Genomic DNA, 16,695 nt, shown 5'->3' with positions numbered 1-16,695 from the left:
CTATCCAGCACATCACCAGGGGATGTCAAAAGTTCGCGGGCACGGAGTAAAAAAATAGACATGATGCCGTTGCGAAGATTCTTCACCAAGAATTGGCACTAAAACACCAACTTCTAAGTTCGAAAAAGGTTCCTCATTACAATTACCATCCGGATGCTGTATTGGAAAATGAACATCACAAGCTCTATTGGGATCGCACGGTTCTCACAGACCGGAATATAACCCACAATAGACCAGACCTCATATTGCTCAATAAGGATGAGGACACAGCACTTTTCATCGATGTGACGATTCCAAATAATAACAATCTTCTAGATAGGCACACTGAAAAAATTTCAAAGTACAGAGATCTCGAGGAGCAAACCAGGAGACAGTGGAAGCTGAAAGATGTCAAGACCATCCCTATTGTCATGTCATCTACAGGCCTGATACCGAAGAAACTACTAGAAAACTTGAGGAAAATTCAGCTGGACGAAAATATCTATAGAGTGATGCAGAAGGCGGTACTGCTGGGAACGGCGAGAACTGTACGCAAGTACATGGGAAATTCAGAGGAACACCGTCTGCTCCGACAGGAAGTGCGGACGGAGCAGGAATCCAACCTACAGCGGGGAGTCGAGGAGCGACCCGAGCCCGAATAACACCACGAGCCCGAAAACCTGGAAAGGGCTCCAACAGAGCTTAATCCTTTTGATATCTGAGATATCCGGGATAAGTGAATTTTCCTCTGGAGAGGAGTGTGAAAGCCGCAAGGCTAAAGTCATTGTCTTTTGCCGCATACATCTTGTTGAACATGATAAATCTTCCAGTGTCTTTGGATTGAACTTTGGAGGAACTTATCATCTCTTTAAAAAATTCTTCTTATATTTCTATATCAATTTATTTGGACTTCATTTTCATTAGAATCTATTATATGCATTGCGCCCGAACTCTCAATATTCGTACAGCGCCCGACGAAGGGTTAATACATAAATAATATCAACAGCGTTTTGTACAAAGAGAGCTCAACACGTGGTTATAATATGAGAATAATTCAGAAGCACTGTTGAGAACCCTAAGATTCCTTTCACACCATGGGTTTTTACCGTCGGGTTTTTACCGGAAAACAACCGAATGAAAAATTATTTATAGGGTTTTATCCGTACGGTGGGCACATCAAGCTCTCGAATCTCGTGGCGATAAGAGCCGCCGAAAGTGCAATCTGGTTGTTTTCCAGTGCGAAACTAAACCGGAACATGTGTGAAAGATCCCATAATATCAGTAGATATAATTCGGAACATCGGGTGAGAACCCGATGGTGCGAAATGAGTCTAATAGCGTTTTCTATTGGTAAAACTAGTGCTGCACTGGATCACAGAACATCAAATGTGAATTAGGATATCTTGAAGTTATTGCACTGTTTTTATAATATGCTCTCAATACGCACCAGTTTTACAAATGAAATTTGCTATTATAGCGAATTGCGGTGGTAAAACTAGCTTCAGATGCATTGAAATGATTGTAGTGACATCAAAATATGCACTCGCACTGCACTAGTTTTACCAATAGAAAACGCTATAACTCTCTCTTACTTTATTTCAGATATCTCGCTATTTTAACAGATGGCAGACCTAACTTGCGGCTATTTTTTCACAGGCAGCCATACATCATCCTATTCTAAAAAAACTAGCTTTATTTTGATATCAAAAACATCCGTGTACGTCATGAACGTAGAAATACGTCGAAATGTTACCTGCTTAAACGTGGCTGCGAGGTAGTTGCGGCCGAGTGTGTAACGGCAGGTATGGATTTTAGTATTCTTTACATGCATTGTTATGATGTGGATGATATTTTATTTCAAAACGGAGTGAACGAAATTTCTCTTGGAATATTGATTAACATTAATTTAATTAAAATTACGACTTTTGACAGGCTGCGGTGTTATCAGTGTATTCTCCTATCCATAAACGTATGTGAAAATGTGTGTTTGCCTCTGTACGTAATGAACGTAGTAATTCTGCAGTGGGATCTTAGACTAAATGATGAAACTGAATCATTTCCTTTATATGGACGATTTGAAACTCTTCGCATCTACCAAAAATCAAATGCAAGTGATGCTGGATTGATTTTCGGAGAAAGAGAGAGGAAAAATAGAAGATGGTACGTTCAAACTGAATGAAGGTGCAGAAATTGTAGCAACCAGTCGGACGGCAGAAATGAGGTGCCAGAGTATAACCAGACAAAGTGGCATATGAAACTGTTGTCACCCATGGCATTCAAATCAAATAATTTAATTTCAGGAGGGATATTTTGGTGCATATGCTCTTCACCTGTAGATTTTTTGTTTTTAAGAAGTTGTCGTTGATTATTCGAGATAGCATAACGTTCTGTTCTGTCGTTTTTCGTTGGTTGAAATTTCAATAATTTTGAATTCGTGGATTGAGAAAGGTTCAGTTTTAGTTTCTAGATTCTTTTATTGTGCATCGAGAGTTTATTGGTGTTTATAAGTGGATTTCCATCTGATTTTCCTTTTTTTCTCTCCCTTAATCAGTGGAATACTTCCGAACCGCCGTTGCCTGCAGTAAATGTGAGTCAAATTCGGTTTTACCTTCGATTTTTCCGAAACAGTTCATTGAAATAATAATCACCAAAAACACTTTCACTACAACACCAGTGCTCAGCAACACTCAGGACATCCTGCGACTCCTCTTCTGCAAGAATTTCCAAAATATTTAGTTTATTGGATATGCACTGCACATTCAGTTGGATCAGTTCGGTTTGCTAGAGTTGTTAGTAGCTATTTCAAGAACAATTGATGCAGGACTCAATTCGGAGGTTGATTTATTTTTCTTGTTTGAAAAAACTTTCTTACCTTTGCCTTATCAGGCTAATTATCCCCATCCAGTGCTTTCTCATATCCGCTAGTTGGAATAAGGACCTTGATATAAGGTTTAGGTCTATGGTGAAGAAAACCCATAGACCCATAGTATTTTATATTCTATGACCGAACCGAATAACGTGCGTTCAAAAAACTTCGTCGTCAAGTAGGCTATGGAATTTTAAACGTTGATATTCGGTGTCTGAACGTAGGTCTTTTCTTGAATTACTTCATCTTCCCAAAATGAAAATGTAAACAAGGATGACATTAACCTATACATCGTAATTCTGTATGGAAAGTGCAAAGACACATTTAAGGAAAAGTTAATTTCGCCTAAGGTGTGAAAAGAATTTCTTCCATTGAGTCAGATCACGAGAATCCAAACAATCTGGGGCTGTTAGAAAATTTCTTGGTAAAAATTTCAACCGATGTCCACTATTTTAATTTAATCTAATTTCAATTTAATTTAAAAACTACAACAATCTACAGCCTTAGCCAATTACAGATTGGAAAAAACAAAATTCAAATAATAAAAAAAAATTTCATAATGAATCAAGAAAAATAGGATATACAATAGATAAATGAAAAGACAGTTCCTCACAAGAATTGTGATCGCAACACAGCTCCTCTAACATCTAATTGAGAACTGTTAAGAATATCTAGAACATGTTGAAAATTGCAAAAATCATGGCATATTCTGGCATGTCATTGGCGAAAACCGAAGCACGTTAGTTCGTGGAAACGAAAGATAAAATGTTGATATATTTCGGACAGGCAACCTCGGGACGTGAAAATCCACGGCGGCCAGCGAGTACAGGCAATCAATTTTGGAAACTAAAATGTTATGAAGGAAAAGAATTCCTAAATAAACCCGACGTCTCTCAAGTGAGTTTACATTAAATCTATTCAATAAATACTCATTTGGTATACCACAAATCGCCTCTGTTTTTTTTCCAAATTATCAACATCAACCCTATAACCAGGATTCCACACTATACATCCATATTCTAGCTTTGACCTCACAAGCGCCGCAAAAAGAAGAAAAAGAGATCGGGTCTGGAACAGGTACCTGGAATTTCTGAGTATGAAACCGAGAGTCTTAAGTCCCTCCGAAACAATTGCATTCACATGGGGCACAAACGTTAACCCCTGATTAAAAAAGACTCCCAGATCTCTGCATTTAGCCACCCTCTCTAATACACTACCTTCAATGTTATATGGAAATTGAATCCTAGATTTTCCGCGGCCGAAGGACATCACGTTGCACTTTTTTATATTCAATGAAAGCCGGTTTCTCCTACACCAATCAATCAGTCTATCTATGTCACCCTGAAGATCCCAGCAATCCTGGATAGAAACAATCCCAGGTGACCAGTAACATATCTGTTATGTTTTCTCGAGAGATCGAATGGGGAACTTTGTTTTGTGTTATTTTTCTGTAACCATTACGTGTCTGATACGATATTTGGGATGTACCTGTGCTGTTTTTAAATTATATCCACATTTTGTAGATTTCATGTACCCGCTCCAAGATATCCACGTAACATATTTGTAACATTGTTCTTTATTTGCCATGTATCATTTTGAGATCATCGACAGAGCATGACACCATAAGCGTTTTAACTACCGTCGAGGTAAAACGTAAACAAATATGGAGGATTGTGAGAAATGCTATTGATACTGCTGTCGTTTCGATATTTATTTATTATCATTTAGACGTTTTGTCAGCTGAATAGTGGATTACTGAAAGTGAAGTGCAGATAGTGAACGTTTGATAAGTTATTTTTCTACAAACGTGCGCGTTCAACCTTTTTCCCGCACGCATTCCAAGTTGCAAAGAGTCACTTTCCCAAAGAGTGCGGGAAAAACGCCTGCTATTTCTTTCCCGCACGCATTTCGTGCGGGAATGGATTAGCAGGGGTTTTTCCCGCACGCAAATATTATAGAGTAAATTAAATTCTATCATCTTTCTATGGACTGAACGTCAACGATGAGAAACCCTTAGTAACAACATGCAGAATAACGTCTGTCATTATATATGAATTAATCAAATGAGATATGATCTGTTTCGTAAAATGGATACATTTATATATTTCAAGCGCTTGTAGAAAAAATATTGTTCCTAACTCTTGCGGAAAGTGTCTTGCCCGCACTCAACTGCTTACCCGAACTCTGCTTCGCATCGTTCGGGCAACGGCAGTTTCGTGCGGGCAAGTATCACTTTCCGCACTTGATAGGAAAATAACTATTGTGTGTCATAGTGATTTTCTAGTGAAATGGTGAATTACTGAAAAGATTGTGCTGTGGATATCGAACTGTAGGTCAATAAATCATTTCTCATATTTTCATAGCAGTCCTATAAAACATAATAGGCTATGGTTTTATTAAATCCAGCATATAAAGATTATATTTGAATAAATGATGCCTGTTTGATGTAAATTTCGATATAGGTTATTTTCTCACGTGTTGCTATACTAAATGAATGAATCACATACCTATATTGAAAATGTTTTCTTCAGAAAGATATGAAATATGCATATAGTCTTCTTAACATTTTCATAACGCATAACATGGACAAAATTCTCTCAAAAACTTTTTGACCTAAGCCAAAAGATTAACGAACTGTTGATTATTCTTTTTATGGAATGGAGGAAAGTGAAAAGACCAGAAAAGCATGTCCTAATCTTTCTTGGAGAACAATAATCATGGACCAGCAGTTTGCATGATGTAATTTATTCTTTCTAGTTTTATTAACGTGTGCACTAATTTGGTAATAGAAATTTATGAAAATATATTGTTTTTGAACATCAGTTCATTCGTTGACATACCTCACCGAACTGATGTGAGATTTTTTTGAATTTTATTTTCAAGAATGATGGATAAACACACAGTATTTGAAAAATCAAAATTCGAGTTCATTATTATTGCAAAAGTTTATATTAATTTCCATAATTTTTCATCTTTTTGTTGAAAGCGTTTTAATAACATTTTTTATAATAAACATAACACATGAAGGTAATATATATATATATATATATATATATATAGATCTCCTATGAAACAAATATTTGCATGATCCATGTTTGAACTATTTATGCTCCTTTCAGAAAGGAGATGTGTTCCTTGTTTGAGGCGGACATAGGAGCATAGCTGCTACATAAGCGTTCTGTATTTGTACTCTTAGTGTGATATATCTGTTATAAAACAAGGAGCGCGGGATACATTTCTGCTTCATAACTGTTGTTCGATGTTAGTGGACTGTATTTTTTGTTGAGAGGCTGAACTTACCGACCCTCACGGTCACTTGCACCTCGGGAATGGTTTCTGATGTAGGTCCTGGCCACTATCACTTATCGTCCGAAAATGTTCGTCTTAGACTTCGGCGAGCACTTAACACTAAACTTAAATTTGGAAGTAATATCTGGAGAGTTTGTATTGAGTTTTGGGGTTTAATAAGCGAGATAGTATGGGGTTTAACGAGCGAATTTCTAACGAGATCGTTTGCGAAGCGAGTTTATCTCAATAATGATACGGTGACATCTGTTCAGCCTCATGTGTCCAGTTTTTTTCAAACTTGCAGAGGAATCAAAAACCAGAGTTTTAACAGTGACCACTCGTGTCACCTTGTCTGCGCCACTATGGAGTTCAATCACTCTGCCCAAATGCCACTTGAGAGGAGGAGACAATTCGTCTTTTAGTAAGACCAAAGTATTAAGCTCAATGGGTACAGAGGGATTGGTCCATTTAGAGCGTTGCAGTAGCGTATGCAGGTACTCTTTATGCCATCGAGACCAAAATTCTTGGCTTATTTTTTGCACCAGCTGCCATCGTGACAATTTGTTCATATTGCAATCTAGCAAGTCATTCTCAGGCAACGAATTTAAAGGGGCTAACGTCAAAAAATGACCGGGTGTGAGAGGATTCAGATCGTTCGGATCCGTGCTTAAAGGCGATATAGGGCGTGAATTCAACACTGCTTCAATTTGGGCTAAAACGGTGTTAAACTCTTCGTACGTAAGACGTTGATCTCCTACTACGCGAATTAAATGCGTTTTTACCGACTTTATGCCGGCTTCCCAGATACCCCCAAAATTTGGCGAAACTGGAGGAATATTGTGAAATTCAATATTTTCTGTATCAGCGGCTTCCTTCATCAACTTCCTGAGCTGATTAGCAGCTCCACGAAAGGCAGTACCCTGATCACTATATATGTGAAGACATTGTCCTCTTCTCGATATGAACCTTCGTAAGGCAGCGAGAAAAGTGTCGGCAGAGAGATCCGACGCCAATTCTAGGTGAATGGCTTTGGTTACCATGCAAACAAAAAGGCAAATATATGCTTTCAAAGTCTTAGTACCTCTAACACGATTCATTATTATGAAAAAGGGTCCGCCATAATCTACACCGACGTTCAAAAAAGGTTTAACTTGGGTAACACGAACAGCCGGAAGATCACCCATTAGGGGTTGTGAGGATAAGGGTCTTACTCGAAAACACCGGTTACACTTAGCCAATATTCTACGAATAGTTCTTTTAGCCGAGAAGATCCAGTAGCGTTGAATTATCAAATTGTTCAGCGTTTGCAAACCAGCATGTAAGTATTTTCTGTGGGTATACTCAATCATCAATTCGGTGAACCTGTGGCGACTTGGTAAGAGAATAGGGTAAACCTGATCGTAGCCTAGGCGAGAGTTCACCAATCTTCCGCCCACCCTCAAGATACCCAGCTTATCAAGGAACGGGGTTAATTTCCTCCAACATTTTGGAAGAGAATTCCCCTTTTTCAAGAGGAGCATCTCTCTTGAGAAGGCAGAAATCTGCGTTGACCTTATGAGGTCCGTTAGAGCTGACTCCAACTCCATGGAAGTAACAGTGCCCTTGAGAGCACCGTTAGGGTTTCTACAGTTGAAAACAAACCTTTTCACATAAGCGACGACTCTCTGAACCTTGGGGAACGAGGACACATTATCAAGAAGGTTCTGCAAAAAATCTTTCTCCTCATCAATAATGGTAGCGAACACCGATTGCCTCCTCTCCTCGTTTGTTTCAAACGAAATATTGTGGTTCGTAGGCCAATCACACTCGGGCCACTGCAACCAAGAAGGTCCCGCCCACCATAGAGAGAGTTTCAAAAGAGCGACTGGAGCGACTCCTCTGGAGGCAGGGTCAGCGGGGTTATCACCAGAAGTCACGTGATTCCATACAGATGGTGGTACCTTCTCCTGAATGAGAGTGACTCGATTAGAAACAAAACAAGTCCACTTATAGGGGCTGCTGCGTATCCACGAGAGCGCAACGTTGGAGTCTGAATATGCAAACACCTTATCGAAAACTAGCTTCGTCCCAAATACAACTTGGACTCTGTCCAGCAGCTCAGCGAGTAAAAGAGCTGCACAAAGTTCCAATCGAGGTATTGACACCCTCTTCAGTGGTGCAACCCTCGATTTTGCACAGAGTAGGTGGGTGGCGATGTGACCCAGCTCATCTACAACGCGAACATACGCAACCGCCGCATAGCCAACATTACTCGCATCACAAAAGCCATGTAGTTGACACGAGCGCATCTTAGCTGAAATGATTAATCGGGGAATTGCAATGCCAGTCAAATGACACATTTCAGACTTTAGCAACGGCCACATCTGCACCAAATCCTTGGGAGGGGCATCATCCCAGTCCAAACCTAAAGTCCACAACCTCTGGATAAGATGCTTCAAATACAGAACAAATGGTGTTAGAAATCCGAGGGGATCATAAATACGGGCCAATTCAGAGAGAATATTGCGTTTTGTGCAAGTTTTACTGATAGGCTGCACGCTATAAGAAAATGCATCAGTCGAAGGATTCCACTGAAGTCCCAATATCTTTATAACAGAGTCAGGCTCCAAATCAAGAGTGAGGGGTTGCGAATTAGAAACAGAAGCTGTGAGGTGCTGAAGCATATCAGCATTGTTACTGCTCCACTTACGAAGTTCAAAGCCTGCTCTGCTTAAAACTTCAGTGAGCTGCGTCTGCAGCTGAATAGCACCTGAAAGCGAATCACTACCTGATACTATGTCATTCACGAAAATATCATCCTGGAGGACAGCACAGGCCTCAGGGAATTCGTAACTGTGCTCTTCAGCCAATTGTCGGATACAACGCATGGCCAGGAAGGGACTACTCTTGATACCAAACACCAAAGTTCTCAAACGAAATTCTTTTATGGGCTCAGAAGGAGAAAAGCGCCATAATATGAGTTGAAAATCCTGATGCTCACGGGCCACGAGTACTTGCCTGAACATTTGACGAATGTCGGCAGTGAAGCAAACAGAATGGAGGCGAAAACGGGAAAGTACACAAGAGACATCCTGATGAAGCTTAGGACCTCGAAGCAGAGTGTCATTGAGACAAAAACCATTTGACGCCTTCTGAGATGCGTCAAATACAACACGTAATTTGGTAGTAACGCTTTCAGGTTTCAACACACAATGATGAGGTATAAAATACGTCGAAGGAGTGGGGGGGTCCGAGATTACTTCCATATGATTTTGATCCACATAATCCTGCATAAAGTCCCGGTACTGCTGATAAAGGGTTGGATTCAGAAGAAGGCGTTTTTCCAAAGATAAAAAACGCCGAAGAGCTATGTCACGGGAGTTTTCGAATATAGGGTCGAGGTTTTGGAAAGGCAGGGACACAATGAATCGACCGGAGGGACTGCGAGTAAGAGTATCACAAAACATTTTTTCTGCTAACAAATCTTCGGGAGAGGAGACGATGCGAGGTGGAATCTGTTCGAGTTCCCAAAATTTCCTTACGAAATCTTCAAGAGAATTATCTGTATAACTGACGAATGAGTTGAGCGTTGGAAGAGGAAAATCAACTTTGCCCATTATGACGAACCCAAAAATGGTATCGAGAGCAACTGGTTATCGTTGTACCTCTTACAATATGAGCGAAAGTATCTGCACCTTACAACAAATCTACTGGACCCGACACATTAAATTCAGGATCAGCTAATTTGAGGTTACAAAATTTTGTGAATTTCTCTATGGGAATTGTTGAGCATGGCATGTTCGAGCTTTTTTTTTTTTTTTTTTTTTTTTTTTTAATAGCAGGGGGAATCTGCGACCGTGAAAACACGGGGCTCTATCTCTCGCCCAGAGGAACCCATTTCTAGGGAACACTGTGGGGTTACTCACTCTCCTGAGTTCGCGACCCACTAAACCTAACCTGCTTTTTGTTGGTTCTGGGCATTTGCCTATAAACCATTTATCCCTTAATCGGTTGATTTCTTCTTGCACATTGTCGTGCTAGGGTTTTCATGTTCGTCCATTTCGGATATCTCTTCTTAGTATAGTTTTAATAAGTTGTCGTACTCATTTTAATCTCTCCTCAATTGATCTCTCGGTCTCCTTTTGTAAATTCTCATTCTTCTTCTGTCTTCCTCCGGATCGTAGTCCACTAGTCTCCTGAGTTCTTCGTTTGGAACTTTTCAGCTTTCCTCTTCATAAATTCGGTGATGGTTTCCCACTTCAAACCTCGATATATCTGTTTGTTCCTGATAAACCAAGGCGCATCTATGGCACATCGTAGTAGCTTGTTTTCTGTTGCCTGAATTCTTTGTATATGGCTCTTTGCCGCGAATCCCCAAGCACCTGATCCATAAGTCAGTTGCGGTCTAGCAACGGCTTTGATTATTTTCAATTTTGTCCCATTTGACATGTGGCTCTTTCTACCTATCAGCGGGTAGAGCATATTCATCGCTGCCTTGGTTTTGTCAACGGCTTGTTTGATATGGCTTCTCCATGTTAGACCTTTGTCTAGGGTGATACCTAAATATTTTGCTTCGTTTTTCCATTCGATTTCTTCTCCATCTACCTCTAGATTTGTTGTAGTTCTTAGTCTCCTCTTCTGCAGTAATATCGCTTGGCTCTTTTGTCCGTTGAGTTTTATTTTCCATTTAATACACCAGTCATTTATTACATCTATAGCTTCTTGTAATATTCCTTCTATAATTTCTGGCTTGCGATGTCGCATTGCGATTCCTGTGTCGTCGGCATATAGTGTCAGCATAGTCCTTGGAGATTTTGGTATATCGTGAATATATATGTTATACAGTAACGGCCCAAGTACTTACCCTTGAGGCACCCCTGCTTCCATATATCTGGTTGTGGAGTTTTCTCCTTCCACTTTCACGTAGAATCTTCTGTTCCTCAAATAATTCCTAATCAACTTGCACAGTTTCATTGAATATCCAGCATATCTCATTTTGTAAATCAATCCTTCATGCCATACTCTGTCGAATGCTCTGGCGACATCTAGTAGTACAAGACCGGTTGCTTGTTTATTTTGGAATCCTTCTGTTATGTATTCTGTGAGTCTCAGTAATTGCTGTTCAGTTGAGTGGTCTCTTCTGAATCCGAATTGCTCTGCTGGAATGAGATTCAGATTTTCAGTTTCTTCTGTAAGCCTCCTAGCGATTACCCTTTCTACTACTTTTCCTAGGGCGGACAATAAACTTATCGGCCTGTAGTTTTGGGGGAATTTTTTATCTTTGCCTGGTTTGTTGAACACTATGACTTCTCCAGTTTTCCACTTTTCCGGATAGTGTTCAGTCCTCATTATACCGTTTGCAATATTTGTGAGAGCAGCTATACCTTTTCTAGGTAATTTCTTCAACATAGCATTCGTTATTTTATCACTTCCGGGAGCTTTTCTATTTTTCAAGCTTCTGATTATCTCTTTTATTTCAAATGGAGAAGTTGGTTTTTCTATTTTGTTCGAGCAAATTTGAGGAATAACAATTAAATCAACATTTAATATGGGAGTGTCCAAACCACGAGGTTTCAAAGTACACGAAACACCCTGATCTGCTGAGGCACTTGTTTGACCCACGCCCTTTATATTTATAGAGAGGGAAAATGCAGGCAGTCCCAATCTATCACAACATTTCTTGGTGATAAACGAAGACTGGCTAGCGCTGTCGAGCAAAACACGTACGGGCCTACATTCACCAGAAAAATCCAAAATATCAACAATTGCTGTTGACAAGAGAACAGTACCTTTAGAATTTGCTAATAAATTTGTAGAGGCATCAATAATGGGTGAACTAATCGTATTTTCAGAATGATTCGATTCTGTCTTAGTTGGGTGAATTTTATTAGCAACGCTCTTAGATGGATTGGATTCATCAAAATGAAGCAAAGAGTGATGTGATCGAGAACACCTTTTACAAATCGATTTCGAGTTACAATTCGAAGCTAAGTGCTTAGAACCCAAACAATTTATACACCACTTTTTATCTCGAACTAGGGCATATCTTTCCCTAGCCGAAAGTGCAAGAAAATCGGGACACGTATATATACGATGAGGTTTTGAGCATAGATTACAACTCAGTGAAAATGAGGAATTCACAAGAAAACTGGAGCTAGTTCCTGTTTTAGGAGCCTTAGGGATATGAGTAAATGACTTGTTAGGATGTGAACTACACAAGGCGACATTATTCAAAGCGTTACACTGATTTTCCAAAAAGGCAAACAAGGTTTGGTAATAATTATGAACAATTATGTTCGAACCACATTCTTATTCAAATTTTGTTTGCGTCGTGGAATCTATACGTTCAATGAGCATATTAAACATTACAAAATCCCACTCCTTGACGGAAACTTGAGATTTTCCAAGGCCTTCAAATTTTCAGAAAAAGTGTCAATTAAATTTCGTAGTGCGCGAGGATTTTCACTAACATTAACAGGTTTAGATTTGGTAATAGTGTGCCAATGAGCCGTTGCTATCAATCTCTTATTTTCATAACGTTTTTTGAGAGCGTTAAAGGCGATAATATAATTATTACCAGTTAAGGGGGTACATTTCACAACTGAAAGCGCATTTCCCTTTAGACAAGATAGCAAATAGCTGTACTTATCAACATTTGATAGGGTTGGGTTGTTATGAATTAAAGATTCGAAAACGTCACAAAACGTTTGCCAATTTCTTATATCGCCATCAAACGTCGGCAACTCCAACTTTGGCAATCTAACCTTACTATGTGATGAATTTTCTTCCTCTGATTTGGAAGTTTCCAATTTATCTTCGAATAATTGAGAGTAAATAGCCTGAACTCTGTAGTATTTATCCCTAAATGTAGACAAAGCATCATAATGCGGCTTGAGATCCCCACCTTCAGTTCCCGAAACAATTGAAACTATAGCAGTGTTAAATGTCTCAAAACTTTTCAAAATATCTTCGATATATTTGTACCTGCATTTAAAATTTCGATGTACCTCTATATCTGATAATGCATAATCTGCGATCCTTTTTAGATCTTCTAATTTTGTACATTCTAAATCCCTTTGTGCTAGAATGTTCTTTAGTTTGCGATCTCCCATTTCGAGAATTATAAGTTAAGAATTTCACTGAGAGAAATGTAAACAAATAATAATTGCTCGAACAGAAAACCTGAACGAAAATTTAAACTATATGCAATGAGCGTGAGAGAGAGGTATCAGAGCGTGAGAGAGAGGTATCAAAGCCAGAGTGAGATGCCACTAAGTGTAATCGAGTTGTTTTTGAGTGGGGTCTTTTCGAAATGAAATAATTCAAATTATGAAAGAGAGAGCAAAAGAAAGAGAGGTGTATATATACAATGCGCGAGTTTTCCGAAATGGAAATGATGACGTTAGCAAAAATGGCGAACACTGAGGAAACCAATTTCCGCAAAATGAAAGTAAATTAATGAACATCGGCAAAACACAATTATTTCCGGCTCTGCAAGGATCAAATTTATGTTCGATGTTAGTGGACTGTATTTTTTGTTGAGAGGGTGAACTTACCAACCCTCACGGTCACTTGCACCTCGGGAATGGTTTCTGATGTAGGTCCTGGCCACTATCACTTATCGTCCGAAAATGTTCGTCTTAGACTTCGGCGAGCACTTAACACTAAACTTAAATTTGGAAGTAATATCTGGAGAGTTTGTATTGAGTTTTGGGGTTTAATAAGCGAGATAGTATGGGGTTTAACGAGCGAATTTCTAACGAGATCGTTTGCGAAGCGAGTTTATCTCAATAATGATACGGTGACATCTGTTCAGCCTCATGTGTCCAGTTTTTTTCAAACTTGCAGAGGAATCAAAAACCAATATAAAATAAAGGATGGGCTGAAAGTGATCTCCTCAGTGTCGGGACGAAACAACTGTTATGAGATATGGTCACCTGGGATACGACGAAACAACTTACAATCATCAACATGTAAAAGAAACAGACAAAGCAGAAATGAATTCAAATCATTCATGAATAACATAAACAACAAAGGACCTAAATTGGACCCCTGCGGAACACCAGACGACGCGGAGAACTAGAATGACCTGGCTCCAAAACATTGAACGAAAAGTTTTTTATCTCCAAGATATGATTCTAGAAAAAAGATTAAGTCCATTGATAAGCCAAACGAAGACATCTTTTCCAAAATAACTCTATGGTCCAGCCTGTCAAACGCCTTGGAGAAATCGGTATATATAACATCGATCTGAGATGACTCATCTAATGCAGCAGAGACATACTGAGTAGAACAAGCCAAGACTATCATTAATTCGACATTTTACATGTGCATAAATTATATCACATAAAACTCTTTCGAAAACTTTACTGAAATTGCACAAAATAACGATAGGTCTATAATTTTCAATGTCTTCTCTGCAGTCCTTCTTGGAAACAGGGCAGACCCTGCCCTCCTTCCAAATGCTTGGAAAGTACAACTTAGAAAGTGACAGCCTGAAAAGCGCAGTCAAAGACTCAGCGAAAATGATGGCCCAATCCCTCAATAAAAAAGATGGAACACCATCCGGGCCAGCAGTCATACTACCCTTGCACTCCTTCAAACAACCCAACACACAATCCTCACTAATATCAGGAATAGGAAGAACCTGTTCAAGACAGTCCTGGCTTCCATGGTTTTATTGTAGTCCCGAAGAGCTCACGAAAGCAGTCTCAAAGGAAGTTGCAAACGCATTGGCGATGTCCTGAGGAGCCGATAAAACGGAACCATTAAAATTCATTGACCCCGGAACAGAGGAACCTCCACGAATTTTATCCAAATAACCCCAAAATTTTTATGGATCCCTCGATAAATCTGTCTCAGCCTCCCGACAAGAACTGACTCGAGCAACAGAGATCGCACTCTTTAGTTCTCTGCGAAGCTCCTCAAACATCACCAGAAATGATACATCACCAGTTCTCCTATAGGCACGACGATAACCATCCTTGACCCTTAGCTTAAGAATAATATTCCCAGTAAACCAAGGTGGATATCGGGTCCTCCTACCAGATGATTCAGGAACACAAGCTTCAAGGATACTATCAAGATGCTCATGAAATGCAGCACATGCCAATTCAACATCAACATACTCACTCAAGAAATCCCAGTTAGTGCTCAGCAGGCAATCATAGAGCAATGCGAGGTCAGCTCTCCTGACATTGAAACTCTTGGAAACACCTCTCATTGAATTATTCTTAGGATGCGTCGTTGACCAGGCCATGCAAAACTCCAGAGGAGGATGAAATAAATCAACCGGTACGAGATAGAAGTCAGACCTCCTCACGATCAAATGACGTCGACTACAGATAAGATCCAAAACTCTATCGTTTTCGTTAACAACATTATTGACTTGACGTAAGTCCATGTAGTCCAATAGTTCCTGGAGTGCCACCATCCTGCCAAAAACATGTGTAGAAGGTAACTAAAAATCTACATATTTTGGAATATTGAAATCCCCAAGAATAATGACATCGCAATCGTCGAGAAGCAGATATGGCAAATCCGAAATAGCCTCGAAAAGTCCCTCAATTGTACGAGTCTTGAACAGGGAGGTATGTAAATGGTGGAAATATAAAAACAAAAACAAGAATACCGCCCTGCTACCTTTAAACCAACAATATCAATGTTATAGAAGACATCGGTAATACAGCTGAGATCAAGAAACGTGACCACTAAGGGTAATGTCAGACGCGGCGGTTTTGTCCGAGACGTTTCTCGAGAGTAGAACCGTATCGGAGAGTCGTCAATGGGTTTCAAATGGACCATGTCAGACGTAGCGGTATGAATCGCCAGGCGATTTTAAAACCGACTCGAAGGGTCGTCGGGACCACTATCCGCCTCGGTTTTTATGAGTCTTTCGTACAGTCATCAGTGGTATGTATATGGAACATGTCAGACGCGGCGGTTTTATCGTTCTATTCACGACCTCACACCACCTTGTATTTTGGATATAAACCGACGCGATTGAATCGACGCGTGTGACATCGAACAGGCGATCGCTAGCGGGAACCGTCTCGGTCAAAACCGCCGCGTCTGACATTACCCTAAATCTGGGCGCACAGCAATAAGAACACCGCCACCCCTAGCAGCGGACGTGAGGCCAAAGCAACGATCCTTTCTATACAAAATATAATGATCACTACAGACTTTTGAGTCTGAAATATTCGAAGAGAGCCAAGTCTCAGTCAAACATATAATATCATAGTCACATTGAGATATGCCATTATAAATAGTATGCAATTTCGACCTTAAGCCTCTAACATTTTGATAATAAAAATATATGTCACCTGACTGAGACTCAGAAAAATCATCAGAAACCCCATCGGATATTGATTGTTATTTATCAGAAAAAGAGGATTTCAGACTGTTGAACTATTTTAAGTAAATAGGACATTTTCCGGCATCCCAGACAGCATGATCGAAATTCTTCAAATTAGCATTAAAACAATTTATACATTTTAGAACAGTACAATTGTTCAAGGAATGATCACCGGCACATTTTGGGCAGGTCGAGGTGTTAGAACATTTTGATTGACCATGATTAA

At 39.6% G+C, this 16,695-nt stretch overlaps 2 protein-coding genes across 2 annotated transcripts; both read right to left on the bottom strand.

The window, feature by feature from the left end:
* Window positions 1–6,345: 6,345 nt before the first annotated feature.
* LOC123315893 lies at window positions 6,346–9,138 on the bottom strand. The gene has a single exon (XM_044901794.1). It carries the CDS (start codon window positions 9,136–9,138, stop codon window positions 6,346–6,348), a length of 2,793 nt encoding a protein of 930 aa, XP_044757729.1.
* Window positions 9,139–12,477: 3,339 nt separating this feature from the next.
* On the bottom strand, window positions 12,478–13,224 carry LOC123315892. Its single transcript, XM_044901793.1, has one exon. The coding sequence runs from the start codon at window positions 13,222–13,224 to the stop codon at window positions 12,478–12,480; it is 747 nt and encodes a 248-aa protein (XP_044757728.1).
* Window positions 13,225–16,695: the final 3,471 nt, after the last annotated feature.

The sequence above is a fragment of the Coccinella septempunctata genome, chromosome 6 (assembly GCF_907165205.1).
Source record: "Coccinella septempunctata chromosome 6, icCocSept1.1, whole genome shotgun sequence".
Lineage (NCBI taxonomy): Eukaryota > Metazoa > Arthropoda > Insecta > Coleoptera > Coccinellidae > Coccinella > Coccinella septempunctata.
The sequence above is the reverse complement of the archived record's forward strand: the minus strand, read 5'-3'. Positions and strand labels throughout refer to the sequence as shown.